The 17,716-nt window shown below is 38.6% G+C and overlaps 1 protein-coding gene across 4 annotated transcripts in view; it reads right to left on the reverse strand.

The window, feature by feature from the left end:
• Nucleotides 1-17,716, reverse strand: part of RBMS3 (RNA binding motif single stranded interacting protein 3) — a 711,648-nt gene that overhangs the window by 603,064 nt on the left and 90,868 nt on the right. For all 4 annotated transcript variants that reach the window (XM_032107595.1, XM_032107598.1, XM_032107611.1 and 1 more), the window contains one exon: nt 637-705. In XM_032107595.1, coding sequence (XP_031963486.1) covers nt 637-705 — 69 coding nt within the window. The remainder of the gene's footprint in view (nt 1-636; nt 706-17,716) is intronic.

Below are 17,716 nucleotides of genomic sequence, written 5' to 3' on the forward strand. Positions count from 1 at the left end.
AGAGTTTTTAAAGACAAAGTTGCTTTAGTAGAAATACATTATTCCTTAATAACAAAAGCAAGCCACATCCTTGTCTATAGTCAAAAAAGTCTTTTGATTTTGATAAAGTTAACAGAAACCCTGAATACCATTCAAATTCTTATAAAGAATCATTAACATTAATATTGCTTCCTGGCTATCACTGAGGAGCTTTCTGGCTTCAGTCACAATTTACAACAAGTTTTCTTGGAAGTTTTGATGAGGGTAACCACTTCACAAAAAAACCCTGGGGTGGTGGGGGGGAAGCCTAGCACAGGAGAACACAACTTCATGCATTGCCAAAGGGCATCAAACACACACACCTCTAGCTTAAGTGACAAGATGCAAAGGATAGGGGGATCCAACTATAATAACAATCCCTGAAAAACCAGAAAGGCACCACCGCATTAGAGGAGGCACAGCTGTACAAGCTCTTCCATGAGCAGCAACTGCAGCCAAGAGTTTGCCACAGGATATCCTGCAACAACCTCAGAGACCAGCACGACCTAGTTGGCCTAGTGCAGGTAGATAACACTCTCAGATCCCCTCACAGATTCACTTTAAAAGGAAGAATGTGTCAACCTGAGCTTCATATCCTTTTTGACAAGGGCATATTACCTGATGGGGCTGTGAACTGGACCATCTGCTGTAGGAAGGAGCACCAGAAGTCTTGTTGGCTGTAGGTCTCTGCAAAATAAAAGAAGGACATGTCAAATATTCACCAACGTGTCTGTCATACACACAGGCAACTTCACCAATCTCAACCATGTAAATGTTTAGAGTTTAAAAAATAAAAAAGCTAAACAAAAGCCTCCAGAAACCACGAATACGAGACAGTAGCACTAAAAACACACAGAGGAAAGCTTGCTGAATTTGCAACCAATGCTCTGTTCAACCTTGAACCTCAATATTCACTTCTATTTGTACATGTTCCCTAGACTGCATATTTAAATGGTAAACCCCAACCTAAACTGAGGCTACAAAGCACTACCTATCAGAGAGATAATTTACTCAGATTAAGCAAACATTCTCCAAAGGAAGAGCAACTGACATCATCTCTCTGGACTTGTGCAAAGCCTCTGACACTGTCCCACACAATACCCTTGTCCCTAAATTGGAGAGACATAGATTTGACAGACAGACCACCCAGCAAATAAAGAATCAGCAACAAGGTCACGCTCAGAGTTGTGGTCAATGGCTCAGTGTTCAAGTGGAGATCAGTGACACGCGGTGTTTCTCATGGGTTGGAAGGATTGAAGGAAGGATGTCAGGACAAAAGAAAGCAAAATTGTTCTTTCAGACTCATTTCACCTTACCCAAGTTTCATTTTTGGAATACGGAATGGATTATTTATATACCAACTTTTCTTTTTAAGATAAAACAGCCTTTATGATTTATCCCTATATTTCTTTCACCCATTTCTCTATTTTTTCCCCTCAAAGAACTAAGAAAAAAGACCATACCATGTACTTTCACATCCATAGCATATTTTCATGTAATGTATGTCACATACAGACTTTACAATCAAACTGCCTTTGATTCTGCAGAAGAATCAATGCAATATGGCATCTAATAGAACTCCATCAATTATTTTATTATACATTATCTCTGGTTTCAAAATTATTTTGTACCATCAACTTCAACACCATCTACTCCCAGTTTAGGCCAGAGCCTGGCATAGCACAAAATCTTCAAATCTACCCCTTACTTATGTGAATTTGGTGCTTCAAAAAAAAAAAAAAACAACAAAACAAAACAAAAAAAACCACTCCCCAAAAAACCCAAACAAAAAAAAAAACCAACCAAACAAAAAAACCCCAACAAACCCACTGGACACCACCGCCAATAACCAAGTTTCTTGCAAGCATATCACTACTATACTGTGTAAGCTCATGTATTACAAAATCTTCATGACAACAATGCTAATTGTATCAGGAAGACCAAGCAGGTTTAATTTCTTTTGCATGAGATCTGAATTCGAACAGGCTTTCCAGACATGAGATACTAATTTATCAGTACATTATGTCACCAGCAGGATGCTAATAAGGGGGACAGATTCATATTTGAACCATATGGACATAAATTACTAAAAAAAATGCAATTATGACAATCCATGTGAGATTTATACCACAATGTAGTACATTCTTTGTAAGTATGAAAATAAATAGCTTATGGCTTTTAACACCCAAGGATATAGTACATTTCTATGCCAATTATAACCACCAGGGCATATACATCATTACATATTCTAAAGCTGGCATGTCATTCCCTCTAATGAGAAACAGCCACTGCTGGAACTGTATTTGTGTGTCAAAAAGCAGTTATTTTACAAATTTAATTATTAGCATTACTGTATAGTGTATTTATCTTCTCCTAGACACCCTTAAAAGGACAGGCATTTTTAATACACAGATACACCACATAACAGAATAACACTCTCTTTTGATAGAAACTTCAGAAAAGACAAAGTGCACACAGTGCTGGTTTCAGCTTTATGAAAAACTATCTCCAGCTGCTTCAGAAGAATGACCAGCCAATCCATGAACAAGTTGAATAATGAGATAGCTGGAGTTTTTCCTAGAAGCATCTGGAAGTTGTTTTCCAGCAAGATACCTTTCTACAAGCACCACACACCTTTCTTAATTGATATATATGTAATGTATGTCTGCCTTTAGCATTGTCCAATAAAACTGTATCTTCTTCCTATCTAAACTCATAAATACCAGTCTTGGGTTTCATTACTTATTCCAATACCTGTTACCTTTAGCAGGTACATTTCCTTCAAAGCAATCACTCTTTTGAACTTTTCTGTCTCAGTTTCAAGGATATCCAAAAGCTAAACCTCCCACAGAGAAACAGTACTGCAATATTACAGAGAAACAGGCAAATCCTTTCAGGACAAACACCCAGCAAACAAATACCACCAAAGACAAAGGCAGAAGATGATTTTTTTTTTTTAACTTTACAAACAAGAAAAGACTAGAACTTCAGAAATATCTATAAGCTGACCTTCATCTTCCAATATGGTTAAGAAGGCACTTCAAAAAAAAAAAAAAAAAACAAATAATAGTATAAGAGATCTAAGATCAACTTTTATTTCCCCTATCCCTCCAGTTTGTTTTTTTTTCTTCTCCATTCACAGACCAAGAAGTGGGCTCACTTGCATGTTCAAAGGCAACCAGCTTACTGGGTTATAGAGCAAAGGCTTGCACTGCTCACACACAGAAGCTTCTATATCAGACCATTCAGAGTAGATTCTGAAATATCTGGAAAATATTTTCATCCAAGCTTCTGTCCAGCTTCTAAAGGGCAATAGGAAAAAAACCTGAAGGCCAGCCCACAATCCCTGCTCATCTCAGTGGTTAAAATACTTGAAGCAAATGACTTAGAAAGTTATACACAAGCAAACTCTAAACACACACACACACACTCACCCCTATTTTGCTACAATCAGTAGAAATTAGACAACCACCTACCTTTAGGAAAATTACTCTTCGCACCTAGCAGCAAAGGTCATAAGCCAGACCACATTCTCTGCTGGATGAGTAGCTTTTGCATACAGCTTGCACCTCAAAGACCTCAAGGCGTTGCATTTTCTCAAGCTATTTTACCAAGTAGATTACAGGCTGCATTTAGCCCTTTAAGCCACATCCCTTTCTTCCATCATAATCACCTCCCATATCACTCCTTCTTTTGAGAAAAGAAAGAGCGCAAACACAGAACACTTAAGAATGCTCCCTCTGGCACAATTAGCACAAGCCCTGGACATAAAATTACTCCCTAGTCTTGCAGAGCTCCCTGACAGCATTACTGAAACTGCCTAACCCAAAACAACCACCAACACCTCCACCTCTAGCAAGTCCCCCCTCTTACCTAACTTTATATCCATTCTGCTTTCCCAGCTCATTTTTGCTCCCTAAGCTGCCTCTGAGCCACATGCAGATACAAAAACCCCTCCCCAATTATTAAAAACTAATTAAGTCTGACTGCCCTAATTACCTGCTTGTCCAAGCTGTTCCTTATGTCCTTGCCCCTTCCCTCATTCCCCCCACCTGTGAAGAGAGGTCAAACTCACTGAGCTGCAGGTGAATACCAGTTGTTCTAAAAGATCACGAAGTTCTGCTGAAAATTCTAGAAAGGTTTAAGAATCACAGCAGACTGTACTTTTAAAGGCAATAAAACTCGAAACTGGATGAGTGAGCTTTGTATCTGAGATGGAAGTTATGGAAAAAATGGAGAGGAAAGCTGGTGGTCTGCACACTGCTGCCCAGAAAACAGTCAGTACGAGAAGAGAAAATCTGATGGAGATTAAGGTGCAATGCCAGACCCAAGCCTGAATGCGAGGAATGCTGATGAAACATCAGACTGTCTCCAAATCCCAGTGAGACCAGGAAAAAAAATACTTCTCATAGCAGTAAAGTGGCACAGATAAAAGAAGAGCACATGATGCAGTATATGTGCAAAGATACTTTTTTATATGCAGCTCACAGGAAAACTGTTTTCTCAGAAGATTCCTACTACTGAACACAGCAGATAACATAGCAAGAAGCCAGGGGAAAAAAAACTTTTAGAAGAATACATGGAAACCAATACAATGGAGTATGGATCAACAGGAGAGTTCATGAAAATATGTATTACTATTTCATTCTTGGGATAAGGCTGCCAATGACTGTATGCAATACCAAGCCAAGAACATATACAGTCCCTAAATAATTCCTCAAACAGTCAAGGAGAACTTCAAGATAAGGCCACACTTCAAAATTATGAAAGAAAAGCAGAGCTCAGACTTACAAGTGTCATTGCTCTGACAATATTTCAAAAAGCAAAAAATAAAAAGAGTATATATTCTGATAACAAAGCCAAAGTTCATAACTTGTTCTACACCCAAATAAACTTATAAAGTCTTCTGATTGGCATGGCAATTCATCCCATTAGTCTGCAAAAGCATCTTGAGATGGGATGATTTACTGCCTGGAAGTACTTGTCTGTTTGCATCCACTCACTGGAGAGAAAGGCTAAGCAGGCAGTTTAATTGAGACATCTAACTGGGGATGGCTAATGTTAGGTGAAATTAAATCTACCCACAGTCCCTGTTCTCCTTGCTACCAAGGGACCTAAGCAATTTGTCCTCTTCTACGTTTCAAAGGGTTATTATGGTAGCAATTTTGTTATGCAATCAGGGTACTCGTGAACTACCTTGTGAACTCCTACAACCTGTGATAATCTTTAAAATGCAGCTCATTGGTAAAGACATGAAGTACTGCCATGACTTGCAGGACTTAGAATTTTTTGGCTGGGCAAGAAAAGGAGAAAAGAATTTTCTTTATAAATAGGGAAAAAAACCCTTTGAAAATAAATGGAACATATACCAAACATTTAGTCATATCAAAACCATTTTTCTTCAAAGAAAACTACTTAGACATACCTGTAGTAGTCTGAGAATACAGTTATAGTTACATGATACACCTCATATACCACCAATTCCCGAGCTCTTTGGTTTTCTGGCCTAAAACCTTGCTGGCATTCAGCTGTTCTCTAGTTCATCAGGTTTATGAGAGATGCTGCTTGTTTAAAGAATATAGAGTCCAGTTTTCTATGTAGAGGCAGGTATGAAATTGAGGATATATTTTTGCACTGTCCAATAGCTAGATTTCTTTTTTTCTAGTATTTGCTATGGAATTTCCCCGATTTTCTCTTAAATTAAAAAAAATCATTTCCTGAACAAAGTAATAGAGACAGCTGACAACTCTGTAAGATGTTAAGGCAATGAAGTTCTTTCTCTGAAGTTTGTTGGTTTGTTTTTTTTTTAATTGAGTTTTGTATATCTGTGACTTTTGCAAAGAGGAACCAGCAATGTTATGTTAAAAAGAAACAATATTCAGCGGACGTTACAGTTCGGAAACTGCAACGCGTATCAAACAACAAGGCCTGTGGAAAAGAAATATATATGGATGGATTCTTGCTAGATGTTTCAGAGATGTTTATTTCTCCGGCCGCATGGCCGGGGCTCTGCCCAGGAACTGTTCCAGTCACGGGACCAAGGGTCCTTCTGCCCGCGCAGGGAACACAAACCAACCAATGGGAACGAGGCTGAGCAGGGGCAGGGAAACCCCGTGTCTGTGCCCTCAGGGCCCCTCTCCCAGGGCTCCATGGCAGGGGAGAGGGACCCCGACATGCGGATGTTTCTTGTGGGACACAGGCCTTTGGGTTTACTTGTTTATTTTTTTTTTCACAGCAGGAATTTATGAAGGGAAACACAAATGAAAAATAAAGTTTTAACTTCTCATACTATAAAGGGCTATAATGTCCTTTATGACTCTCCAGGAACTAATAATGGGCGAAGTCCTTTTGACATTAACCACAGCAGACTGGAGCAGTGGGAGCTGGTTTTTGAAGTATTGAGTTTTATTTCTTTTTACCTATTGAGCTTATCCCACAACAATGCAGTACAGAAAATGACAAGTTATTAATTTCTATGTACAAGGTAAATAGAAAGGATGACAACTTATCTGATACTATCTGATCAAAAATAGTACTTAGAGGAATTACAGAGTCTGAAATTTGAACCAGTGATATCTCATGAAACAACACAGACTTCACACCTACATATCAAGGCATACCTGCCTCTGGTCTGGCTCCAGACACCCTTAAGCCATGCTGATTCTCTGTGTGAGGTAAGACCTCACACACTTGATAATACTAAATCCTTTACAGCCTCTTCCTCACAAACATCATCTCAAAGGATCAGAGAAGTCAGCTCAGTGGAAAGGGTATCTCTGTGCTTCCAATCTGGCATCACACCTGGCTCCATGGGGAGACAAACCCCAGTAAAGCCTGTTCATTACAAATGTACTGCTCACCCATGAAGCCATTTTCACTTCTGTGCCATAAATACACACAATTCCTCGCTCCCTTCAAAACCTGATCCCATTTTTCAACAATACCAATACTTAGCTGGAAATTCATAGCTAGCACTCTGGCCATGAGACAAAACAAATTCCAAGTACTTTAAATATCCATGGTTTCTTCAAAAATATATAAGTTAAAAATCCTCCAAAACTTCCTGGAAAACAGCCTGCTTTCTAGTGATGCTAGCTCTACAAAGTTGCAGTGAGATGGATTTTGAATTTTTTTTTTTTCTTGTTTTGGGGTTTTCTTGGGGTTTTTTTGCTTGGTTGGTTGGTTTGGTTTGGTTTGGGTTTTTTTGTTAGAAAAAAGGAAGACAGAAAAGGTTAGATAATCAGATTAATAACAGGGATGTCATTTCATTACAGCTATGCAGGAGTTTTTACCACTCATGGCGAACATTGCTGATCATGGAGTTAGGACACAAAGTGAAGTGTAGTGATGTTGACAGCAGTGGAAGGATGGTATGTGACATGACAATATGGTCTTTTCCTCCATGCAAAGGGTGCATGACGCATCCTTCAGCTTTCTTGGCAGCTGAGAGAATAGCATATGTCAGAGTGACATCATTGTTTTGCAGCGATGAGATAATGCAGGGGAATCACCAAGTATGTTGTTCCATAAAAGTGTAAAATAAGGATGAAAACATTAAGAAAGCAGCTGATCTGCATAGAATGTCAGTACATAAAATGTAACAGAGTTACAAGAGGTAAAGTTCATAAGTAATGAAATACATTTATAAGTTGTGTATGAAAAAGTGCATAGTGGGAAAACAGTCTTTCCTTAACACTGTTACACAATGTCATTAGGGATTACTTCCTCTACAGAAATCAATGTTATGACAGGAAGAGACAGAGCAGGAGAGATATTGACTGAGCTGTCAACCATAGGAGTACATCTCTCTGAACCTGTGGGTTTGGGCTTTGATGAAGCAAATGCATTCAGCAGACGCTTTTATAGGAACTCAGGCACTCACTCAAAGTACCCACATTTCATATCTACTGTCTAGTCTTGATATCAACATAGTGACTCATAATTTTTGAGGTGAAAATTGCCAAAAGTAGTATAAGTCATCTATCACTCGCCCCCATCTGTAGATTCTTGACACCTAATGATTTGACACGGGCTCTGAACCAGGGTGTAGGGGTTGTCATGACACTGTGATTCCCTCTCTTTCTTCTCTTTGTCCATTCCTGTTTACCTATTTAATAGAGACATTAAAGAAGGGAAAAAATAAACCTTCTAGACAAAGCCAGGGATAAAAAATATCCTCTCTTCAGAAACCCTCCAACCTGGAGTTTTGTGCTAAAAAATACCCAGCCCTTCCCTATATACCATCCCATATTCTACTTGATTGTTAAAACTAACAATTAAAGTATTTTAAGTTTCAAAGTATGTATTTAAATGGTGATGAAGTCCACAGGCCTTTTTTATCTCACAAATCAAATAAGAACTGATATCAGAAATTGTGCTATCCATGTCAAACCACATCTACCTTAGCAGAACTGACTGGTCAAGCTTGAGCCAGCAATACTGCAACCATTAATTCCTTCTCCATTCTGATTTGTATTGATCAACCAAAGTGCAGCATCCTTGAAATCACAAACAAGCTGAACAACTGTTACTGTTGGTGAGAAACAATAATATATTTCTTAGGAATTTTATATGGCGAAAGAACTTCTCTGTGGAGATGCTATAGACACCAAGATTTGCTGTGCAGTCAACACTTTCTTCCAAGCCAGAGAGTTTGAAGATTAGCTGCAAAGGGATTGAGGAAAACCTTCAAGTCTTCCAGATGGAGTTGACATAAAGTTGGCATTCTTATCCCATAAAATGTACAATTAAGAAATTGTAAGAAAGTCACAAGACTTGGAAATATGCAATTAGATAAGGAGGAGAAATCAGCTGGAGAAAAAAAAGAAAAATATGGAGCCATTCGATGCTTTGAGGTCAAGAACTCTCCCAAGCACTACAGAGAAGGTAGGGAAGCACAACACAGCCATATGAGAGAAAATTTAGTCATAAAGTGGGTTTCTAAAGCAGCTGCTTCTGTGGAAAAAAGACTGTGAGCTAGGAAGTAAGTGTAGTATTATGTTGAGCAATGATCTATTATCAGCAATCAGTAACTTAAGCAGTGAGCCAGGGAACACCACAGTGCTGATATCACCAGGACTCCTACTCCTATTGAAAGAATGCCCAAGGAAATATAAGATGCATTATCAGAAGAACTTGGAACATACGACATCTTTTACGTCCTTTGGACTCTCACCATTTTCCTGAGTAAATGAGATGCTGGGACATGAGGAGGTGTAGGGGAAGTGTTCACAGGACCAAGCCTGACAGAGTTCAGGAAGTGTTTGGACACTGCTCTCAGGTGCATGGTGTGATTCTTGGGGATGGTGCTGTGCAGGGCCAGCAGTTGGACTCAATGATCCTTGTGGGTCTCTTCCAACTCAGGATATTCTATGTTTCTATGACTGTATGACACAGACAGTCTTGGCTATGGTAGAGAGCAAAATGGGATTAGTTTTGTGGGACCAAAAGACCTGGCTTTCTTCAGAAGTTTGCATAGGTTTGCAAAAATGGAATTAAATAGTCTATGTTGATTTGAGATAAAAGAATAACACCAAGAACATAAAATAAATTAATTTTAATGAGAGCTGTTCTCTTTGAGCAGCTATTCTGAGAAAGAGTATCTGTTCCATTATAATAGCAGACAAGAAATATGAAAAGTGACCCAGAATCTTTGAGTAATATTGGGTCTGAGGTATTAAAAGATAACAAAGTGACCACACTGAAAACTGATACTGAATAGGAAACCTTCAGAGATACACTATATAGAGTATCAAAAAACATTAGAAGAACAAATGCAAATATAAAGACAATGAATGCTCTCATAAAGGTGTGGGGGGAATCTTTCCTTTTTTTATTAATGTTCACCAAAGAAAATAAGTATTCAGATTTATGCTTACATTGAAGATTATAATAAAGCCAGAACAGAGATGAGCCTTGATAAGACAATGCAAAAGATAACAGTGCAGAAATTAAAGTAAAATATGGCATACAGTAGATGTAATAATCAGACTATTTTACATGTGCTTCAGTACTGCGAGACAAGGGCATGAATCATGAAGGTTCAGTAAAGTACAAAAATAAAAATCTTTATTTGCAAACACTGCAATCATAGAAAGATGGAGGAGGTACTATAATGATCTCTTTAATGGTGAGAGATAAAAGTGAACAACAAATGGTTATTTTCTAGGTAAAGGAGTCATTCTCAGACGAATCAAATTTTTAAAGTACTCAAAAGGCAATTAGACATTCAGGAAAAATGCTGGCAATTCCTGCTAAATTAATAAGGCTTGGATGCAGTAAGCTTAGACAAATTTTTTACAACCTGATTTTGAAAACATTCCCTAAGAGCAGAAAGAGAAAGTCACATCTACGATTTCAAAATAAGGATATATTGGAAATGTAGGAGTTATTTTTATGTTTCTTCCCATTTCAACCTCAAAAATCCAGCTTCCATACCTTACAGACACGTACTCTTTAAACACAGGAAACAGTGAGTGACGGCAAATATTGGTATCTGGCAAAGAGTTCCCTCCAAAGATTAGTCACAAAAAATGAAAACAAGCAATGAGTTTTAGTTAGGTGTTGTCTCAAGGGAAAATGTTGATATAAGGACAATTAAGATGCAATTTCTTAGAGGATTTAGAAATAATCTAGTGGGTCTTTGGCCTGTAAGGAGAGGATCTGACATCTTAGAACAGCACAGCACAAGTATGCAACTGTTTGTTATGTAGGAAATAGGATGCTTTCCAAGTAGGGAGACAATGAAATTTCTGCTCTGTTTCATAGCAATCCAATGCTGAAGTGGGAAGATGAAGAAGCCCTGCACTGCCATGACTTCTGAGAAAGTGGCTGCTGTAGGAAAGACAAAGTCAGAAAAAATTGTGGTTTTGGATCAGTGAACATGAATGATATTCAAGGATTGTAAAACCAGGTAAGTAGTCTTTTAATTGAGCAAGCTTTCTGTCAGGCAATGAGGTTGCAATGAGTTTGGTAGCCTAAATAGCTGGCAGCTTTAAATAACAGTAGGAGTTTGTGGGAGGAATAAATTCAATTATTTGCTAATTTGAACTTAATGACAGTAGGAAAATTTCTTTGTACAAAAGACCCTAAAAAGCCACCAAATTAAAAAAAGAGTTTGCTTGACTAGATTAGCACTGGTATTGCCTAATCATCAGCTGAGAGAAGAAGCTGACAAATGCAAGGGGGGATGTACTGCAGTTTGACTGTAGTTGGTGCAAGCACAATATAACTGGCATTGGTGACAGCTGCTATGACTGGGATGTGCTACAAGGTTTGCCAGACATCAACCACTACAGCAAACTTACTGAGCTCCTGGGTACATAGAGTGATCTCATTTTGTTGCAGAAATTTCTAGAGAGAACTACTGAGGGTATAGTTAGCTGACTGTTCTGCATAGGATCTACACCACCACTCTTACTGCCCAAGCAATGTGTTGGACGTGGTTTTTATAGGGATTCTAGTCATCCAGGTGATACTCCTTTGCAAACAGGATGCTTGTTGATGTAAATGTTGTGAAATCCTACACCTATTGTCTCCACCTACCTTCCTCTTCAGCCAGCAGCAGCTTTCAGGTTCTCCCTGTTCCCAACCCCTGTGCTCCCTGTGTTCAGCAAGCACTGCTTCTTCCCCAGGCCTATCATGCAATCTAAGTCCCAACACCATGGAAGGTGAGACCGGCATTCAAATCTGGCTGTCACTGCAAAGGGAGAGATGCGGCATAGTGGCTAGAGCAGCAATAACTGCGAAAATTTATCATCCCAGCTTCTTCAAATGCCCCTCCCTGCTCCATGATCGAGGCACACCAGAGCAATAAATTCTTCTAAGAGCCCTTAAATCTATCACACTAATTGCTAAATACAGAGTAGCCATTCATCTTTCCTGGTAACACGGCAATGCATGAATTTGCTGTAAGATTTTTTTTTTTTTTTTAATGTTTCCTTATGATTAAACTATAAAATAAAAGAAAATGTAACATCATTGTCTACTTTCAGGCTAATGCTTCTTTTTAAAGCCTGGAGAGGAGTTCAGCATGAAAATCATAAAGGATTAGGAGGACTGTCAGCACAAAGGGACAGATATTTTCCTTCTCTATTCACATGCAGTCTTAGCTTTTAAAAATGCATGTGAATAACACTTATTTCTAGACTGCAGAAAGAATAAACAACACCCATACTTCCAGAAATTTCCTAATAACATTCTCTTCTAATTTCTTTCTAGAAATATCACAACAAGTCTTCATTCATTTAGCACTGAGAGTAAGTAAAACTGGACTGTATTTTACCAGAGAGGTCAAATATTTAAAATAATGGTATTCTTTGCAGTTGGTTGATAAATATACATGGAGAGAAACTTCAGTGAAAACACAGGCAATAATGAGAGGCAAACTTTGGATCCTGAGCTTGTCCTTTGTCAATTTGTTCAGCGTACAGTAACCTTGTCAAATTAAGAAAATTCCAAGTGTATTAGGAAAGGCTGCCCTCTTCAGACAAACTTAATAAAAGGTACACAGAAGAAGTTCTGAGTGTCTTGGAGTTAAAATAAAAATGTGGTGAAATTAACTGTGCAGTGCAATATTAGCATATGAACTTTCTTCTGCTTAATAATGATTTGCTATCACATAAAGAAAAACATTTTTTTTGTAATTAGCTACATATTAATATGTGTTTGTTTAGATTCACTACAGACCCATTTATACAGCTTCTATAAGGCAGCTATAACTTTCAGTCATATGCTGAAATATAGAGACATAATTAATTAAGAAATCTATTGAGTCTGAGCTTTCCCTGTGTCATGTTTTGCACTGTCATGTGGAAAAAATACCACATTATTGCTGAATTTCTACCATAGGGGAATTTTCATTAAACGTTATAAAATTGCCTTTTTTCCTCTAACAAAACTTGGGGTTTATATATAATTTGATCTCCCTAATGATCCAAACTAGTGAGCAGAAAAATGTCTTTGTCATCATGATTGGTGTTTTATACTTGATGGCTATTTTTAATTTCATTCATGAACAACTAGAAAACAGCTTACTTAGACAGAAAGTAACTTTTTCTTTTCCTCGCTATTTGTCATCTGAGTGTCTTCACAGGTAAAATTGTGCATTTTTATCTTGCATCACACTAGGTGGCCAAACACAAGGCTATCAGGTATTTTCCTGGTGAATATCATAGAATTTTCATAAGGAAGACCACCTGTATGATGTAAGTAAGTGTATCTGGGTTAATGACTCTAAATAACAGCTTTTAATTTACTGGGGAGGAGAGGTGGACATAAATATTTTTATTGGTGTTTTACTTTGAAAACTGAAAGCTGTATCATACAATCTTCTGAGGAGACCTAGAAATACATATTATGCTCCACAATACCAAACCGGATACTTACCCATCCACATTTTTCAAGTCCTTTACCAGGACCTGGAACTGTACGAGACAAAACAGCCATCAAACTGTCAACACAGCCCCCCTAAAGTTCTCCAGAACAGGGAGCAGAGCTACTGAAAGATGCTCCTAGTGACAGAAAGATTTAGCCACCAGTTTGATGGACGTTTCTCCATTCATCCTTAGACAAGGTCTTTTTTCTAGCTTTTCAGCAAAGCCTCCAATATCATGATGTCTCAGGAGAACACGCCCCAATAAGTATGTGACTGCGAGATTACTCTTTTCCTTGCAAAACAACTTTTTTTTCTTTTTCATGTCTCATAGCATGGTGAATCCAAGTCATTCTATATTCTGATCCAAAATTTGAATCATGTTTCCTGCCTCCTTCATCACATCATACAGGCTTTCTGGACAACAGGTAATTTTATCTATCATGCCCCTTTCCACAGACAGTCTTTTCAGTCTCTGAAAGAGGCAGCATTTCTAAGTTCACTTTAACACCCCATGCTCTTAACTTTAACCATGTGAGGAAGTCCCTCTGAAGACTTGTGGGGTTTTTTTTCCCCTTTGTTAAATAGGATTCAGTTTAAGATGTACTTTAAGTTACGAATTACTTAAACGCTTTGTTGAACTGGGGCCTGAAATGGGGCTTTAATTTCCTTAACAACTCTCAGTATACCATTACTAGAATAAATGCAGAAAAATCAGACTTTCTGAAAAAATGTGTCTCGAGGGTGCTAGTACAAGCAAATTATGGAGCATTTAAATAATGCCGAACTATAAATCTCGTATCTACCAACACTTATCCATCTGTCCTACCAGTATGCTAAGGAGCAGGTCTTGTTTAAATACTGAGATGTTAGAGCTGGAAATGAATACTTGCCTTTTAGTCCCCTCCTACGGTATTCATTTCATGTATAATTGATGGGCTGAAATTTTAAGACAGACTGAGTAAATAAATTATGAGTATTCAAAATATCACCCTTTTGCCAGTAAACCCCTGTTATTCTTCACACTGACTCAGCCACCTCTCATGCTGCTATCTTTATTTATAGGAATAGTAATTTCTGTGATTTTGTGGTATACACTTACTAAAATGATTTCAATGGAAATTATTTCAATGTCGAACATAACCATGATTTTGTAATAATCAGAATACAGTTCAGCTTTGTTTGGGTATTTTTCCTTCATTCAATTGAGACATAGTGTAAAAGAAACGCGTATTAGTTGAATACTAGCATTTTTTGTGCCATTGCTAGCTCTTGCACAATAGAATTCCTAAGAACTGTGCTGTAATTCTTTCCTGCAGTGAAACACAGGGGTGTCCACATTGGCATTCTTGAATTTTCTTAGGCCGTTGAATTATAAGGCTGCCTGTACTATGCAGAGAGATTGGGTTATGAATTTTCTGAAGTGACAGATTCCGTTATATAAGCCACTGGTGAGTCTGGGAATGCCATTCAACATTTTCAGCTCCGGAATTAATTTTATTTTACTTTTTCCCATGAGAAAATCAAAAATATTCACAATTTTACTGGTAAGGAGGACAGTTTCCATGACAAAATCACATCCCTGGGAAAACCCCAAGTATTCCTTCCAGCTGTGGGTATACAGAGGTACAATTCTGACCTGACAGCTCTGCACCTCATGTGACCTATTGAGAAACTCAAACAAGGATCCTAAAATTAAAAGGCTGCTGGACAAGATATCTGCGGCATATTTCTTGTAAAAGGCAAGGCTAATGGACTTGAAAAAATCTAAGAAATAGTTTTTGTGGAATGCATTATAAGCCTCCTTTATATAGAAATACTGGTATTTTCTCACATGCAAGTCTTTCCATTTCTTTCAGGTCCAGGCTAGTGAGAGGGGCTACTCTGGTAAGCCCACTGTGCTTCAAGTATTACAGAGGCAGCATCAAACTGAACTGTGACATAACCACCTGGTACCACTTACAAAACTTGATATCATATTCTTACACAATTTACTTCATTTAGTGACAATCTGTAATCACAGCTGACTGAGTCCTTCCAGGACTCATAAAGTGAGTAACTTGAGCATTAAGAACTCTTCTACGGACATCAACTTTCAGTAAAAAGAATTTGAACAGGTAAATGAATACATGCAAGTTTATTAACATAGAGAGAACACAAGAAGTGAAAATTCGCAGTGAGATAAACATTCACTTTGAAAAATTAGAGGAAACCAGTGTAAATTCAGAGACAAGGCAAGGATTACTGATTTTCCTTAAATAGAAACAAGAAAGCAACCTAACCCTGTCCCAAATAATGGCTGATAAATTCACTCAAAGAAACACAGTTTGATTTTTCCTGTCTACTTTTTCTAGTTAAAAGCCCATCACCTTATCAACTCTATTATTCCAATACCTGCAAGCTTCACAGTCCTCTCAGATACTCACCTTCAAACTTCTAACCAGCAAATGGGGGGAAACAACAACACCCCTCTCTAAATACCCAAAATTCTCAAAAATCACATTGATGTAACTGCATTACCACTATTCAGAATTACTTTAGATTTTACCCCTCCAAAACCAGAAATACCTAAAACTAGGTGCTTCAGAGCATATCTCCAGGTCTCAGTGATTATTCTGGGCAGAAACTCCCTAGGTGTGCACTAGGTGATTCCTAACACCTTCTTTGCACAGCAAAGACAAGTGACAAAATGAGGATAACCACCAGGGTCTACAGCTGAAGCAGGATGTGTTTCCTTATGACATAGTTGTACCCAGTATGATGTGTTATGACACAGTGTACCCAGTACACTGACTGCATTAATAGGTTTAACATCAGGACTTCTAAATTCCTGTTTTAATCAGTGGGTGTTTTGGCACACTGTGTTGGGGAATAATTCTGTCCTCGGCCAACACAGCTTATTGCAGCTATCTCAGAGAAACAACCTCTTGTCTTCCAGCTGTGTGGCACTGGTCTGGTGTCAGATTTTGTAGCCCCCCTTAGGTCCAACTTCAGTACTCCAACATAAGATCACCATCTAAGCTAGGAGTACTCACAGACACGGAGGCTGAAAGAGGCATTGGCAAAACAAACACTGAAGTCACATTTGGCCTGTGCCCCTTGTACCTTGGAGCTGGGATTTTCAAATGTCACTGGTAGATGAATGTGAAATACTCCTTCATTCCTTTGAAGAAGCCAGTCCGAAGCTGCAATGAGCCTGCAAATAGTGATTAGCATTTAAAGTGGCACCCTGAATAATAAAATCTCTTTGAGCCAGATTCTAATTTTCTGGAAATGAAAGATACTCTTCACATTTACCTCACAGAAGCCTAATTTTGGTCTCGTCCCGCGAAATGAGAGGTCACAAGGTATCAGCTCCAATGAATCTCTCCTAGGCTCCTCGGGTAAAATTTAATTCTTGACATTTCATTTGCAAGCCTTCTGGAAGCTGTAGTTTGTGGCTCCCTGCCCTGTTCCCTTCCAGCCTGAAGAGCAGTACATGTTGTGAGCCAGGCTACAGGAGACTGCAGTGGTACCTTCCTGCTCCAAAGAACTGCACTTCCTCCAAGGCAGGTCTGAATAACCATCTCTAAAGTCTGACTTTCCCATAACACTCAAAAATCCTGCTCCCCACATCTGGACCCTGAGAGCAGGATGGGGCTGTGAGGGTGTTTGTGGTATGCTCTGCACGTCTCCTACCTGCTGAGACAAAGCCCATGACAACCACTTACAGTGCTCAGCTCAGTCTTCAGCCAAGTATTTAATCAGTAAATGTTGTACCGGGCTAGTTAAAAGCACACAGGAAGGATTTATTGTGACATCAAATTGAAGGCTAGTAAAACCAAAATAACAAATGAAGAAACCTGCAGCCAGGTAAAAATATCTGAATCCACAAGTGGGGAAGCGTTCAAATATCAGTAAACGCTCATTCCTATCTGCTTCTGTGGAAGTAGTGTTAAGCAGAAATGCCTAATGGAAACAAACCTAACCTGGGCAGGCTCTTTCAGGAGAGCAAATAGACAGAGAAGCCTCTTGATGCCCGTGTAAACGTCATTACCTCTCTTTCTACCCTCTGCCGCAGCCCACACAAGGACGTTGGTCAAACAGTTCACAGAAAAGTGCAAGCGCAGGTTTAGGAGTTGTACATTCCCCAGAGAAGACCTCTTCTGCTCTGATTTTGAAAAAGCATAAACTCTCTTACTTTTCTCTGGTAATCTTGAAATCTGTTCCATTTTCCATGCTTGACTATAGAAATCCTCTCTGGATTCTCTGAAAGAAAAATATTAAGCAGAACACCCAAAGTTTTTTGAAATACTGTAGCACTTGAGTCTCTGCCTGCCACTCAGT

Source organism: Corvus moneduloides, chromosome 1 (genome assembly GCF_009650955.1).
Source record: "Corvus moneduloides isolate bCorMon1 chromosome 1, bCorMon1.pri, whole genome shotgun sequence".
Lineage (NCBI taxonomy): Eukaryota > Metazoa > Chordata > Aves > Passeriformes > Corvidae > Corvus > Corvus moneduloides.